At 45.8% G+C, this 13,658-nt stretch overlaps 1 protein-coding gene across 2 annotated transcripts in view; it reads right to left on the bottom strand.

Annotated features, from left to right (window-relative positions):
- Positions 1–13,658, bottom strand: part of COL4A4 (collagen type IV alpha 4 chain) — a 127,394-nt gene that overhangs the window by 17,021 nt on the left and 96,715 nt on the right. Inside the window, exons 39-44 of one of the 2 annotated variants that reach the window (XM_072719346.1) lie at positions 8,499–8,570; positions 7,203–7,331; positions 6,997–7,110; positions 5,857–6,012; positions 3,234–3,341; positions 2,147–2,155 (exon numbers count right to left, since the gene is read on the bottom strand). In XM_072719346.1, the coding sequence (XP_072575447.1) occupies positions 2,147–2,155; positions 3,234–3,341; positions 5,857–6,012; positions 6,997–7,110; positions 7,203–7,331; positions 8,499–8,570 (588 nt within the window). Of the gene's footprint in view, positions 1–2,146; positions 2,156–3,088; positions 3,342–5,856; positions 6,013–6,996; positions 7,111–7,202; positions 7,332–8,498; positions 8,571–13,658 lie in introns of those variants that run through there. The other variant, XM_072719345.1, reaches the window with a different exon arrangement.

The following is a 13,658-nucleotide window of genomic DNA, read 5'->3' as shown; positions in this document are numbered from 1 at the left end:
GATAACGGCCAACACTTAATGAATGCCTCATCACGTCCCAGGCCCCGTGCTAAGTGCTCTACGATTAAAGGCTCCCAACAAGCCCGTGTGTGTGTGCTGCTATTACTGGAGTATTACAGGTAAGAAAGCCCAGGCTCAGGTAAATAAGTGACATATCTAAGGTCGCACAGAGAACCTTAGGCAGAATCTAGGTAAAAATCCAGTAGGGGCCCGGCTCCAAATCTGTGCCCTTCACCAGGACACCACACTGCCTCACAGAACTCTTCACGTCCCTGTGACGAATTCCAAGAGACACATCATATTTTAAAAACACACTGCTTATCAGTTGTGGTTTTCTTAAAATTCATACAAATGTGCAAAATAAGTTTAGGAACAGCAGTGATTAGGCAGCAAGAAAACGGTAGGAAATGTAGGCCGTCGTGGCAACACAGGCTACACAGTAGTTAATGTGTCTGCGCAGAACGGACTTGAACCTGGGGCACCTGGGTGGTTCAGGTGGTTAAGTGTCCAGCTCTTGATTTCAGCTCAGGTCATGATCTTGGGGTCCTGGGATCAAGTCCCACATCCGGCTCCATGTTCAGTGGGGAGCCTGCTTGAGGATCTCTCTCTTTCCCTCTCTTTCTGTCCCTTCCCCAGCTCATGCTTTCTCCCTCTCTCAAATAAATTAAACACATAAATAAATAAATAAATAAATAAATAAATAAATAAATCTTAAAAAAAAAAAAAAAAAAACAACCTTAGACAGACTTGAGCCCTTGTCAGCTGTTTGGAATTTAATCTCTTATAAAATACTGTATGAAACCGCATCCAACACTGAATTGGGTGTATCTTTACAGTACGTACAGTTTAATGTAAAAGGTGGCTGTTGCACTCTGAGCGACTTGAGGGAGATGAATATGAATATTTCGTATTTTCCCTGAGTAATCTTGTGAATTCTGGGAGAGCAAAGGAAGCAGGTAAGGGAATGGGGTGGGAGAGGGGTGGGCATTTGCCCGGTGCTTCCTATTTAGGATCCTAAGTTATCTTCAAATGAGTTTATACATAAACAGACACAGAGAGACACTAAAAGGATGGAAGTGGAAATATTATATAGGAAGCTGTGATTTTTATTTTTATTTTTGAAGTTGTGATTTTTAAACACAAACATTTAAAATAGCAGATTCTTTTTAAACTCTGATATTGCTTTTCTTTACTTCTTACTAAGCCAGAAGCTGAACGGAAACAGTGAAAGTGTCTCTTGTGTAAGCTCCTGCATTCAGGGCACATTTTCTTTTTTCTTTTTAAGATTTTGTTTATTTATTCAACAGAGAGAGAGTAAGAGAGCACAAACAGGGTGAGCGGCAGGCAGAGGGAGAGGGAGACGCAGACTCCCCGCTGAGGAAGGAGCCTGATGCCGGACTCGATCTCAGGGCCCCAAGATCATGACCTGAACTGGAGGCAGATGCTTACCTGACCACTGAGGGAGCCACCCAGGAGCCCCAGGGTAAATTTTCATTAGGGTTAGTAAGAGATGCCTGGAAAGAACAAATGCGTGCGCTCACTGTGCCGCTTTTCTTCTTTTAAGAAACTCTTTTCACTCTCTTTGAAAACCCCAGACACAAAATAATATGTTGCTTGGCATTGTGGAGGGGCAAGCGAACACTTAGTTGAAAAGAAGAATAGCATTTTCATTGTAACACACAAGGAAATTTGCTCTTTGAAAATGGACTTCGATATTATGGGAAAACCTTGTCACAGCCCCTTACTGGGTGTGAAGGACCTATCTTTTCATGCTGTTGATACTACTTATTTTAGGGACGTTCTATGTATTTATATCGCAGAATTTATAAAAGAAACTTAACACTGGTATGCTCTGCAGCATTTGACAGAGAAAGCGCTCACGCTCTGGGCCTGAATTGAAATTATGTAAGCTGAGTGTCTACTCTGTCCTGACAACCTATAATGAGACTCGGCTTTAGGACGCTCTAATATGGGGTTACTGTATCTGTAATGAGGAAGCCGAGGCACTGAAGCCTCATATAATTACAGTGCCCCATCTATGAAAACGTAACAAAGCATAACTCACAAGTACAGTGAAAAAGGCCAGCACAGAAATAAGTAGAAGCCAGATTTTAGAGGAAACTATTAATTTTACTGTAGTGCTTACCTCTGGAACCTGGAGAGATCCAAAGTCGGAAAATGAAGCCACGCGACGATTTTCAGATGGTGGAAAGAGATTTTAAATTTGTCAGTTAGGACAAAAGCGAAATCGGTTATTTGAGAATTATACATAATACTTTGAGGATGGCATCAATGATGAGCAGAAGGATGGCATCTTATTTACATAACTAAGTCCCCATCCATGTCAGTGACAAGAACAGCTCTGCTTTAGTAATAGAGCTTGCACATCCAGAAAAACGTGACATGAAGCTCTCTTGCACGATACAAAATTTCAGTTGATTTTGTACAGCAAATATGCCCTAATTCAACATATAGAGAAATTCTGTTCATTGGCAGGCTTCTGAAAGTTTCATATTATTTAGCCAAGTTTTATAGGTTAGGCCCAGAGAGGAAATAGGAGATGAATCCAAGTATAAGCTCTTGCTCATGTGGTTCTCCGATCCATCATAAACCAGTGCAATCTGTTTATTCTTCAGACCACAGCGCTCATTTAGGAGATTGCAAAATACTCTGAACGGACACCACATTACCGTGCTGTGGATTTAGGATCTCAAGAGATATTACTTCTGCGAGTCTCAAATACGCATGTCTGTTTGCCCTTCCAACTCCTCCTTGGCTTACTTTGACCCTCTGATGAAAACGTGTTCAATGCTGAGCTGACACTGAATAGCCTGTCCGTCTTCGTAGGAACTACTGTACTTCACGGGAGAAGTTTAAAAAAAATATCCAGGAAAATCAGCAGGAGTTCAGGGACAGAAATGAATAGGGGCCTCACATACAGTGATCGAATCACTCTTTGCCTCTCGTGTGAGGGGACACAGATTCATTTACCTCGGAAATCTTGTATGTAAAATCAACTCCTAATTTGCAGAACCACTCGTTCTAATAATAAATATTAGTTTATCGAACATCAGATTGTGTCTTGAGGTCTGAAATAAATACAGCTTAACTCCTTCGAAGTCGCAGGCAATTTCGGAATAATTATGAGCTTCCAGTCGACCCACAGGGTCAATACCGAAACAGAAGGCTGTCTGCAGGCTGCTGGGGGAGATCATTAGGCACGAGGAGCTTACCTGGAGGACCGGGGTGCCCTCGCCGGCCTGGAATGCCCAGCAGACCCTTCTCCCCAGGGAGCCCAGGAAGTCCCGGAGGCCCCTGCAGCCCCGGGAATCCTATTGGTCCTAAAAGGAACATAAAGACGTAAAGACGGGGCCCTGGAATGAGGCAGCATCAAGATAAGAACAGTCTGATGGACTGAACCCAGAGATTCACTCCAACAAAATTCAGGGCACAGTCAGCCTGAGAATCCGGATGAGTCTCTCACTTTTTTCTGCAAAGCTGTGAGGAGCTGTCTCTGGCTGAAGGAAACGCAAGCGTTGTCAAAAGGACGAAGGGAATTGGTTTCATGACGGAGATAAGACCAAAGTAGAATGAAAAGCCCTGTCATCCTGAACTTTCTCTAGAGACAGGGGACCAGAAGCGAAGGGAAAACCAGGAAGGCCAGCAGCTCAGGGCCTTACTCGCAGTGTCCCTTCTCTTCTTCGGCGCCCAGCAGGGCCTCATTCTGGAGAGAGCCCAGCCAGCCTCACCTTCCTCAGAGGAAGCCCCCTCTGGGACCCCATCCCAATCCCACCTGTTCTTATCATGCTATCATAGAAGAGTGTCCCCTACTTGAAGCACCTGCCTCAGTTTCTATCCCTGGATCCTTTGGTGTGAATGTCTGTCTTCCCCCCATGAAACTATGCCGAGTAAGAGTGGGGACCCTGTTTAAACCCGCTCACCGTTAGAATCCCGTAGGGGCCTAATAAGTGTTTGTGGAATAGATTTAGTATTTCCCACTAATTCTGAAAAGGTAAGCTGAAGGTAAACACTCTTTGGACCATATGCCCCTTGGACTGGGAGTCAAGCAGCACGCTTTATGGTTTCATCAGTACTTCTAAGTCTTTGTATATCCTTTTGTTGGTCACTGTTACTTACACTACGTACTGTCTTCCCAATCCTAAAGAATATTTCCAGGTGGCGGTTCATTCTCTAGAGTAGCAACTAGGAAGAAGGAGTGTCTTATTTGGAAAAGGAACAAGGTTGTCCAGCAAGCCTCCTCCTTCCTTTTGGTGACTGGCATGCTAGCGTGTCTGTCCAATTCTGGGGTTTAGGAACTGGAAGCCCACATACCTGCAGATATAAGCCACATTCTCTAAAATTGATTTCATTGCTAATGAAGTTGAAGAGGGTTGTTGTGTACTGTTGTGCAGGTTGCCTACTGCACCATTACAGGGATGCCATTTGCACTTAGTCACGGCAGCCTTGTGGTGATTTTGGCCTTCATTTTTCCCTAATCTTTTGCTTTATTTCCTATTTTGTTCAGAAGTTAGGCAGGGAGCCAGTTATTGGGCAGACTTTGACAGTTGCTTCTCTGGTATCCAACTTCCTTATCTATGACATAAGGGAATTAAAATGGAAAACCATTCTTGGTCCCTTTTCGACAAGAAAAAGTGCTATGAAATGAATAACTCTCTGAAATCCTGGTGACCAAAAACTAACAGTTAAGTATTAGCAAATTAGATTTTTTTAAAAAATGACTTAAAAAACATTTCAGCTTTAAAAAGTGGGGGGATTCGGGATCCCTGGGTGGCACAGTGGTTTGGCGCCTGCCTTTGGCCCAGGGCCCGATCCTGGAGACCCGGGATCAAATCCCACGTCGGGCTCCCGGTGCATGGAGCCTGCTTCTCCCTCTGCCTGTGTCTCTCTCTCTCTCTCTCTCTCTCTCTCTCTGTGACTATCATAAAAAAATAAAATAAAATAAAATAAAATAAAATAAAATAAAATAAAATAAAATAAAATAAAAAGTGGGGGGATTCAATAATGGAGACTGTCACACGAATATAAAAAGACAAGATCAACCATCTCAAACGGAACTGTCCAGTACGGCAGCCACTAACCACATGTGGCTCCTGAACCCTTGAAATTGGCACGTGCAAACTGGGCTGTCCTGTAAATAATGAAACACGCACCAGACTTCAAAGCTGGGGAGGACGATGTCTTACCTGGGAGAAAAACCAGGTTTGTACAAACGGCCCTGATTGTTACATAACTGACAGTTTATATCAACGACAATATGCCAAAGTGGTAACACTTGAATATATTATGTCGAAGGAAATATCGGAGTTCATTTCACTTATTTCCCTTTACTTTTTTTTTTTAAAGATTTTATTTATTTATTCATGAGAGAGAAAGAGAGGCAGAGAGAGAGAGGCAGAAGGAGAAGCAGGCTCCATGCAGAGAGCCTGATGTGGGACTCGATCCCGGGTCTCCAGGGTCACACCCTGGGCTGAAGGCAGGCGCTAAACCACTGAGCCACCCAGGGATCCCTCTCTTTACTTTTTTAGCATGAGGCTACCACAACTTTTCGTTACGTGGGTAGCTCGTGTTCTATTTCTGTTGTTCAGTTCGGGTCTTTAGACCATCAGGTGTGTTTCATTAGGGGCTGAGGATGAACTTGTGTTTCTTCCCCTTACACGTCCAACCGTCACCTGAGCCTTCGGACTCTTTGGGAGAGTCAGGGAATGCACTTTGGGATGCAGGGACTCTGTCCATGGGAAAGGAGAGCTCCCCGGTGCTGGAGCAGAAGCCCAGGCCCCGAAGGGAGGGACCGCAAGGGTCTTCATGCCCGACTTGAGAAACGACCTGCGTTCCTACCTTTCTGGCCGTCTTTTCCATCACATCCTGGGAAGCCTTGGTGTCCTGGAGGGCCGGGTGGGCCCGGGGGACCTGGAGGCCCCGGCGGCCCACAGTCTCCTGGTTCCCCTCTCAGAAGGTCAACGCTCCCGGGGGGGCCTGGGGGCCCGGGCGCTCCTGACCGCGGGGAGGAGGCAAAAAGCTTCTTTCAGTCAAAGACCAACGTGACCGCTGGCCGCCTGAGAGCTTCTAAGGAAAGGAACTGAATGCAGGCGAGAGATGAAGGGGATTAGAAGGACAAAGCCCGCGGTGTCGGGAGTGCAACAGAGACTGTCTCGCGGAGCCCGAGCTGGGCGGTGGCGTAAGTGGCCTGTTAGTAACCGTTAGACAAGTGGCTTTTCTTTGCATTGTCATCCCACTGCCTTAATATCGGGTAAGAGGACGGATGGATGGACGGACAGAAGGACAGACGGGCGAACTGACACAGATGAAAGGCTTTGGAGAAAATCTGGTGATGGAAGAGGAATATTCGCTCAATTAAACGTTCAACTCTATTTGAAAACAGGCGTCTACACCCACGAGGTGAGCCCGAATTCGATTCCCCCTCAGCTTCTCATACCGCCTAGGGTATTTGGGAGCGTTTTAATTTTTCTCAGCCAAAAATAGAATCGCATAATACTTGAGCCCACCCTGATGATCGGCCTGAAGACTTAAGGCAGTTGGGGTGGGCCTGCGAGGGAGCTGTGGTTGGGGGCCTGGGGCCGCCCTCCGCGATCCCCCGGGCGCCCAGTCTGTCCCTGCCCCGCGCTCGGAGGGACGGCGTGTCCTGCAAGCAGCCCCTGGGGGCCTCTGTGCTGCGAGTGCCAGGCCCGGGCACGGTCACGCTGGCGGTGGCGGCTAAGGCGGCAGGTGCCCGGGACCCAGAGGTCCCGCTGCCGCCGCGCAGGCCCTGCCGAGGGCCACCTGTGTCCCCAGGGAGGCGGTGCACAGAGCCGCCCCGGCCGGGGACAGCCCGCCGCCCGCACTCCCACCTCGGCCACCTGCCGCGTTGACGGCGCTGCTGAGGGCCTTCAGCTCTGGCTCCGTCTGGTCCTACGTCCCTCCAGAGCCGGGGGCCTGCACGGAAAGCCTCCACCACCCCCTGCCGGGATTGTCCCATACCTCTCGGACCATCGGGGCCAGGAGGACCCACATCTCCGGGTGGACCTGGGTCAGGAACGTGACCTTCAGCAGCTCTTCCTGTGGCACCTGCAGGACCAGGGGCTCCAGGTCTCCCTGAGGAGGGACACGGTCAGCTGTCAGCCTTGTTCCATTTGCAAGGTTTTGATTTAGTTATTGAGAGAGGGGCAGAGCATGCCGCTTCTTACCTGGGGGGCCGGGGGGGCCTCTTTCTCCAGAAAGGCCTGGGGGAGAAATTCCCGGGCTCCCAGGGTCTCCCGGCTCCCCTTTCAGCCCAGGTACGCCCACTGGACCGGGTGGGCCCACTTCGTGCAAACCTTGATGAGGGAAACAGCATTAGTCCAGCGTCTTTTCCCTCTTGGTCCCTGTTGTGGCTCCTGGAGAAAAACTGCCTCCAAACAGGGTGACGGGGACACAGCCGGTTGTGCTGAGACCAACCACCTGCTGCAGCGGTGGGGCCCTAAAGGCTGCAAAGCCCTCCCTGGGTCGGTGGTCATCACTGCTTACACCCCATCAGCCATGGGTTCGTTTTATGGTTATTTCCCAGATTAAAAAAACAAACAAACAAACAAACACACACACACACACACACACACAAAAACCCACAACAGTGTATCAATGTTCCAACCCCTATCCCAGAAAGCATGAGACCCCAAATGAGATCCAGCAATAAGTAACTATGAATACACTGGCTTGAAATGTAAGGTGGGGATTAGCATGGAGATAACAACCAACCATTGTGGAGTTTCATCCTGAAAAGCGAGAACATCACTGGTTTCTTGGGGGAGGCACCCATTTCACCAGACTTTTTGGAAGAGCCACTAAAGTGAATCCTATGTGCCCTACATTAACTCTTGGCCTTCCAAACTGTATCAAGATTCAGTCTCACTCCAGCCACAGTATCAAACCTGGCGGCCCAACAATCCGATCCGCCACCCAAAGACCCTCAAACCTCCGTGTCTGATTCCAGCTGCCTCGTCTGATTGTGAGCTGTTTTGCTGAGACACTAAAGCAACAAACATCCACTATATTAAAATACCAGAGGGACACCCAGGGGACTCAGTGGTTGAGCATCTCCCTTTGGCTCAGGACGTGATCCCGGGGTCCTGGGATCGAGTCTTGCATGGGGTTCCCTGTGAGGAGCCTGCTTTTCCCTCTGCCTGTGTCTCTGCCTCCCTCTGTGTGTCTCTCATGAATAAATAAATAAAATCTTTAAAAAGATAAATGAATCTTTAGCAGAGAAACAGTCCCAAGCAACACCAACAGAAGTCACTGTTAACCAGCCATTCTTTCTTAAATTGGGTTTTCTCAGGGGTCCTTTTTTATATAAGTCATCTCCAGTCCTAATAATAGTCCAAGACTGTGTCTCTAAGCTAAGCCAGCTTCTCAGTCCGGCACCCCGATCGTGTGCAGTGAAGGAATCCCAGCAGCCTCTCACCGTCTGCTGATCGCAGTTCAATCTCTCGCAAAGGATTTCCTCTTACCTGAAGCACCTTTGGCTCCTTTCTGACCCTTTAAACCATGCAAGCCATTCAGACCCGGTGACCCGGAGGGACCTGAAACACATCATAGGCCTGTGACCCGCCAGGGAAGACCAGGTGTGGAAGTTCACTGGCCACTGGGGATGATTCACTGATGGCCACCAGTGGAATCCCCAGGAGAGGGCCGTGAGTTCTCACTGCCTAGATGTCATTATCAAGGCTAAATCCAGGCCAGTGGCTATTATTTAACACACTCATTCGAAGGACATTTTTTTGCAAGACAGTTTAACACATTTCTTCGGTTTTAACATACTGCTCTTGGTTTATGACCATATTGTGGACATCTCTCTCTATCCAGATAGAGACTAGAATTACTGAATCTAGGGGTAGGAAGGGACCTTAGGTTCTATGACAATGAAATCATCCTAGAGAGAGAAGAGAGATTGGCCTGGAGCAAACCCAGGCCTCCTTCCTCCCAGGCCCAGGACCTGTCCACTCCACCATGGTCTGTGGATACTAATTTCTTCGAGATCTAGTCAGGTAAAGGGAGTAAGACAATAAGGACAGGTGGGGCCTGTGGCAAACTGGGGAAATACATGACCCAACTTTTCTTCAAGTACCGTACCCCTTAGAAAGAAGAGGCTTGCAGGGCAAGTTCGGCTGGTGCTATGTCTTTGCCACTACTTCTTTCAAAATGAACCGCTCTGATGCCTCTTTACTGAAACTAAATTTATCTCATAACGATCGCTGAAGACTCCAGTCTCTGTAATTAGGTATGATGTCTTTCTGCCAGGCATCAGTAGAGTTCTCCAAGGAGACATCTACCGGCCTGATTTTATGTAAGTTGTCACTGAACACAAATACCTATAAATCTATAGATTCATAAACATATAAATCCTTAAAATACCCATAATACATTTACATCATCACATACAGCATACTCACACAAGTGTACAGATTTATAGGGAGAGAGTAGAGGGACAGATGGAGGGAAGGAGGGAGGGACGGAAGAGAAGAAGGCACACAACTGATACCTTCAGAACATTTCCCAGGAGCTGAGCCCTCCCTCACCAGGTGATTCATACATGTCTTGTCTCACTGATTTGGGGGAAAGAATCTTCTCCTCAGCCCCTGGCAAAACCTGATGACCTTCCAGATTCATTGGTGGATCTTCATCAAAGGCTACGAGCCAGCAGGCCCTTCACTTGGTTTAGGGCCACGTCCCTGTCAGTTGCAATCATAACACCCTGGCACACGTCAAATGCCCCTTAGCTACCCCATGACACCTACACAAACCTCTCTCGCCTTTATGCTGGTGCCTGTCTTTGGGTGACTGGATTACTTTGGGTAAATTAATTGAGTGCAAGATCGAGCCTTATTAGCCATCCCATACCCCCATTTGGCATGTGTCCTGACACAAGGTTGGGGTTCAATAGGTGTTTGTTGAATGAGCGAGTGGATGCATGGATGAGTGGATGAGAAAACGTGCCACCGGGAAGGCCAGGGCGTGAATGGGTGAAGAGAAAGCTGTGGGAAGGAGGAAGTACAGCTTCTGTTTGCACGTTACGTTCTTTGATAGGTTTATGGGGGGAATAAGATTTGGTGAAGTTAGAGGCATCCCTTTGGGTATAAATAATTTAAGTGCTAATTATTATCTAGGCATTAATGCAAGTCCTCTGTGGGCTTCTTATTAAAAGATGGCACACTTAGCTACTTCCATTCTATTTATTATCCGTACTTGAAATGGAGCGTTAGTCTATTTTTAAACTCAAACTTTAGATTTTGGTGCAGATGAGCCCTATTCTCTCATCCCCCGCCCTCCCCAAAATGGGAACGCACCCTTATTTTTTCCCTCAAGCTCTTATTTCCTAACCACTTTTAACAGTTCTGGCTGAGTTTATTTTTCAACCCTCTTTCCTCTTAATGAGCCAACGTTTCAAGTTTGCACCAAAAGAACACTCAGACCCTCTTCATCCGCCAAATCTGGATATTTATTGCCATCTATCTGAAATGATAATAAATTTTTTGAGAACACTTTGCTATTTCAATGTGTTTTGATCTCCAGCTGAAGCCACCAAGATTGATGGCTTGGGGGACTCCACTAGGGTGGAATGTCTCAGCTCCTGCCAACTCTCCATTGTCTCATCAACACGTCCAGATCCCGGGCTGTCACGGGCCCAGCCCCTCACCATTGTTGAACTGGCCGACCCTTAACTGACCCAATGTTATCTTTCTCAACTGAATGCAGCTACATCTGGGTAGGATTTTAAGGGCAATTTTTCCTTTTTACTGAAAGCTTTTTTTATCAACCCCATCTCTAAATCAGAAAGTTGTTCATGCATAAAATATACACAGTGCCGATGAGAGGCAATTAGGCCAACAAAGCACATTCCTCGGTAATGAGGATTTTTTTATTCACCTCGCTGGCTGTCCTCCTGCTTCACAACCTTCATGTAAGGCTGCACCTCGCTACACTCATGGGCCTGGGGGCTCTCTCCCCCCAGTCAGACAAGGGAACCCCCTGCTCCAGCCCTAATGGGAATCACAGCCTCCATCCAGGGTTAGCTGGCCCACTCTGACACCGGGTTCCCCCCACGGAGGTTTTCTTTTGTTCTACAGTCTGCAAATGCCACTCTATCCACCGTGGCCTCTGTACAGGTTTATATTTTTAATGGGGTGACCACTTTGTCCCCTGTTCGTATGGGATTTTGCTGGCTCTTGCGTCCTGAGGCACCCCTTGGTCCCAGGCAAAGCAAGACAGCTGGTCACCTGAACGTGAACACTGAGGAGAAAGGGACCCACATAACTATAGATAAAGGGGGGGGGAATTTGAAAACTTAACAAAACAGAATCTGAAATAAGATATATATATCTTATTTAATATATATATATATATATATTTTTTTTTAATTCAGAAACTACATGAGGGCCTACTAAGGAGAGGCACAAGAGCATAAAGACATGTTCTCCTAACCCGGGGGAGCTTCAGTCCCCAAATGTACTCAGTGACAGCTGCTGACAAGACAATAGCAAGAGAGAAATAATCCCTGACCTGATAGGACAAATGGGTAATTACATGAGGAGTGGTAAGTGCTGTGGGGGCAGGGCCGGAAGAGACACTCCCCTTGGCATAGAAGGGGGGAAAAAAAAGAGCTTTTCCATAATGTTCACTGCTGTAAGGTGCATGGCATTTTTTTCCAGATAAAAGACATGTTGAGGTGCCTTTTTTCTGAGGTCACCTTTGGCTTGCCACCAGCCTAACCAACCCAATCCACATCTTTACAGTGCTTGTCATGGAACAGACAGTTGTCTCTAGGTTTTCATTACTCCAGGCTCATGAATGCCCAACTAGGAACTGAGTGTCTTCCCTTTAGAGGGCACGTGTGCTTGAAAATTTAAATCTACAAATCAAGCCATTTTTAGCATATGTTTAAGTTAGAGTTTGAATCTGACCGAACCCAAGCAGGACCCAGAATCCATATGGCCCGTTCCTGCAGAGCAAACAACTTTTTGAGTTCAACAGCTGGTTTGTTCAAACAAGATAATCAGTCCCCTTGACTTATTTAGAACATACTTTAAATATTTAGTTTCTCAGATCAAAGTGTTTCTGCTGGAGTGCAGTTCATTTTTATATCAGCATGATAAACTGCAACAATGGATTTATATTGTGGACGTTTTAATTTTTAGGAATGTATTTCATGGCTCTGTTTTTCTGTTGTTTTTTTTTTTTAAAGACTGGGTGTTCATTGGGCTGTTTGCAGCGAAACAGTGTCACTGCATGGTCAGGAAGCACCACTGCAGCAGTCGTCTGATTGCTAGTATGAATATTTGGGTTGACATATTTATTTCCTCACCTTCTCTTCACAAACTCATTATTCTATAGCACAGAACTCTGAGCTGGTTGGAGATTATTTTTCGAGTAATTCTGTTACTCAATCAACATCACTGGCTGTTAGTTTTTTAATAACCTAGTATATTGAGATTATGTAATAAACGCAAACTCATTCAAGAGCAGGACAAGTCAACAACAGTAACTTGAGCCTAGTCATTTTAGCCAAACTGGGTGTATATTGTTACGGCACCAAGATGTTTGAAAATTCTTGCTATTTTCATTAAACGAGGCGGGTAGGAAAAAGGGGAAATGCAGTAAGAGTGGTTAATAATGGAAATGGTTTTTTTTTGTTTGGTTTTTCACCAGTTTTATCTTTTAGAGACTCAAAAAAGTGTCAAAGAACACCCAACCAGGCCTATAGCGATTTCCAGTGACAGCAAACAGCCATAGTCACTAGATAAACTTTTATACAAAAAAAAAAAAAATTACTACATTGCTTGAGATCCTAAATTTATCACAAATCACTGGACTTGACACTAAATGCCAATGAAGAGAGAGAAGAGTAAAAGGTGTCTTGTTTAATGATGAGAACCAGAAGACAAATCATTTTTGGCCACATGGAAATACATAAGTGCACCAATTCTCCAAAATAAAAGGCCTCCCTCTCTGCAAAATTGTACCAGATAATACACACCACACTACTGCATGTTGGAAGACTAAAATTATTTGAAAGCTATTTGGTGAGGGGAGAGATGAAAGTGTGGAAAATTTTAATTTGGATTTTCAAAACCGTAAAACAATTAAGCCCAAAGGAGGGGTTTTCAACTCTTTTGAATGGAGGTAATTTTCATTTGACCAAAATTTAGTACATGGATGAGTCAACTAGCAGAAGGTAAGGGAAGGAAGGAGGAGACAGGGGAGCTTAGTTACAGAAATCTACCACATAAGGCTTGACCCTTCATCTGCTCATTCAAGCAAAGACCCTCAACTTCACAGCTTCTAGTTAAGTTGTCCATTCTTCTACTTGTCCATTCCTCTATTTATCAATTTATTTGTGAATTTAAAAGTACTTACAATAACCATCCAGTAGACTTACTGGGTATCTATCTTGGGCCAAGGATATAAGATTCATATTCTACTTGGTGAGAAAGATCTCTAAACATACAAATATATACAACGTAGGTGCTACGCTAGAAGTATATACAAAGCACCCAGGAGAAACCTTTTGCTTTTTCCTAAAATAGAAGAAATGGACTGAAGAAGAATAAGTACCATGGAGGAATGGAGGGGCATGAAGATTTGTTAATAATAAATAAATGTGATATATGCTA

This window comes from Vulpes vulpes, chromosome 9 (assembly GCF_048418805.1).
Source record: "Vulpes vulpes isolate BD-2025 chromosome 9, VulVul3, whole genome shotgun sequence".
NCBI lineage: Eukaryota > Metazoa > Chordata > Mammalia > Carnivora > Canidae > Vulpes > Vulpes vulpes.
This window is presented reverse-complemented; position numbering and strand designations above follow the sequence as displayed.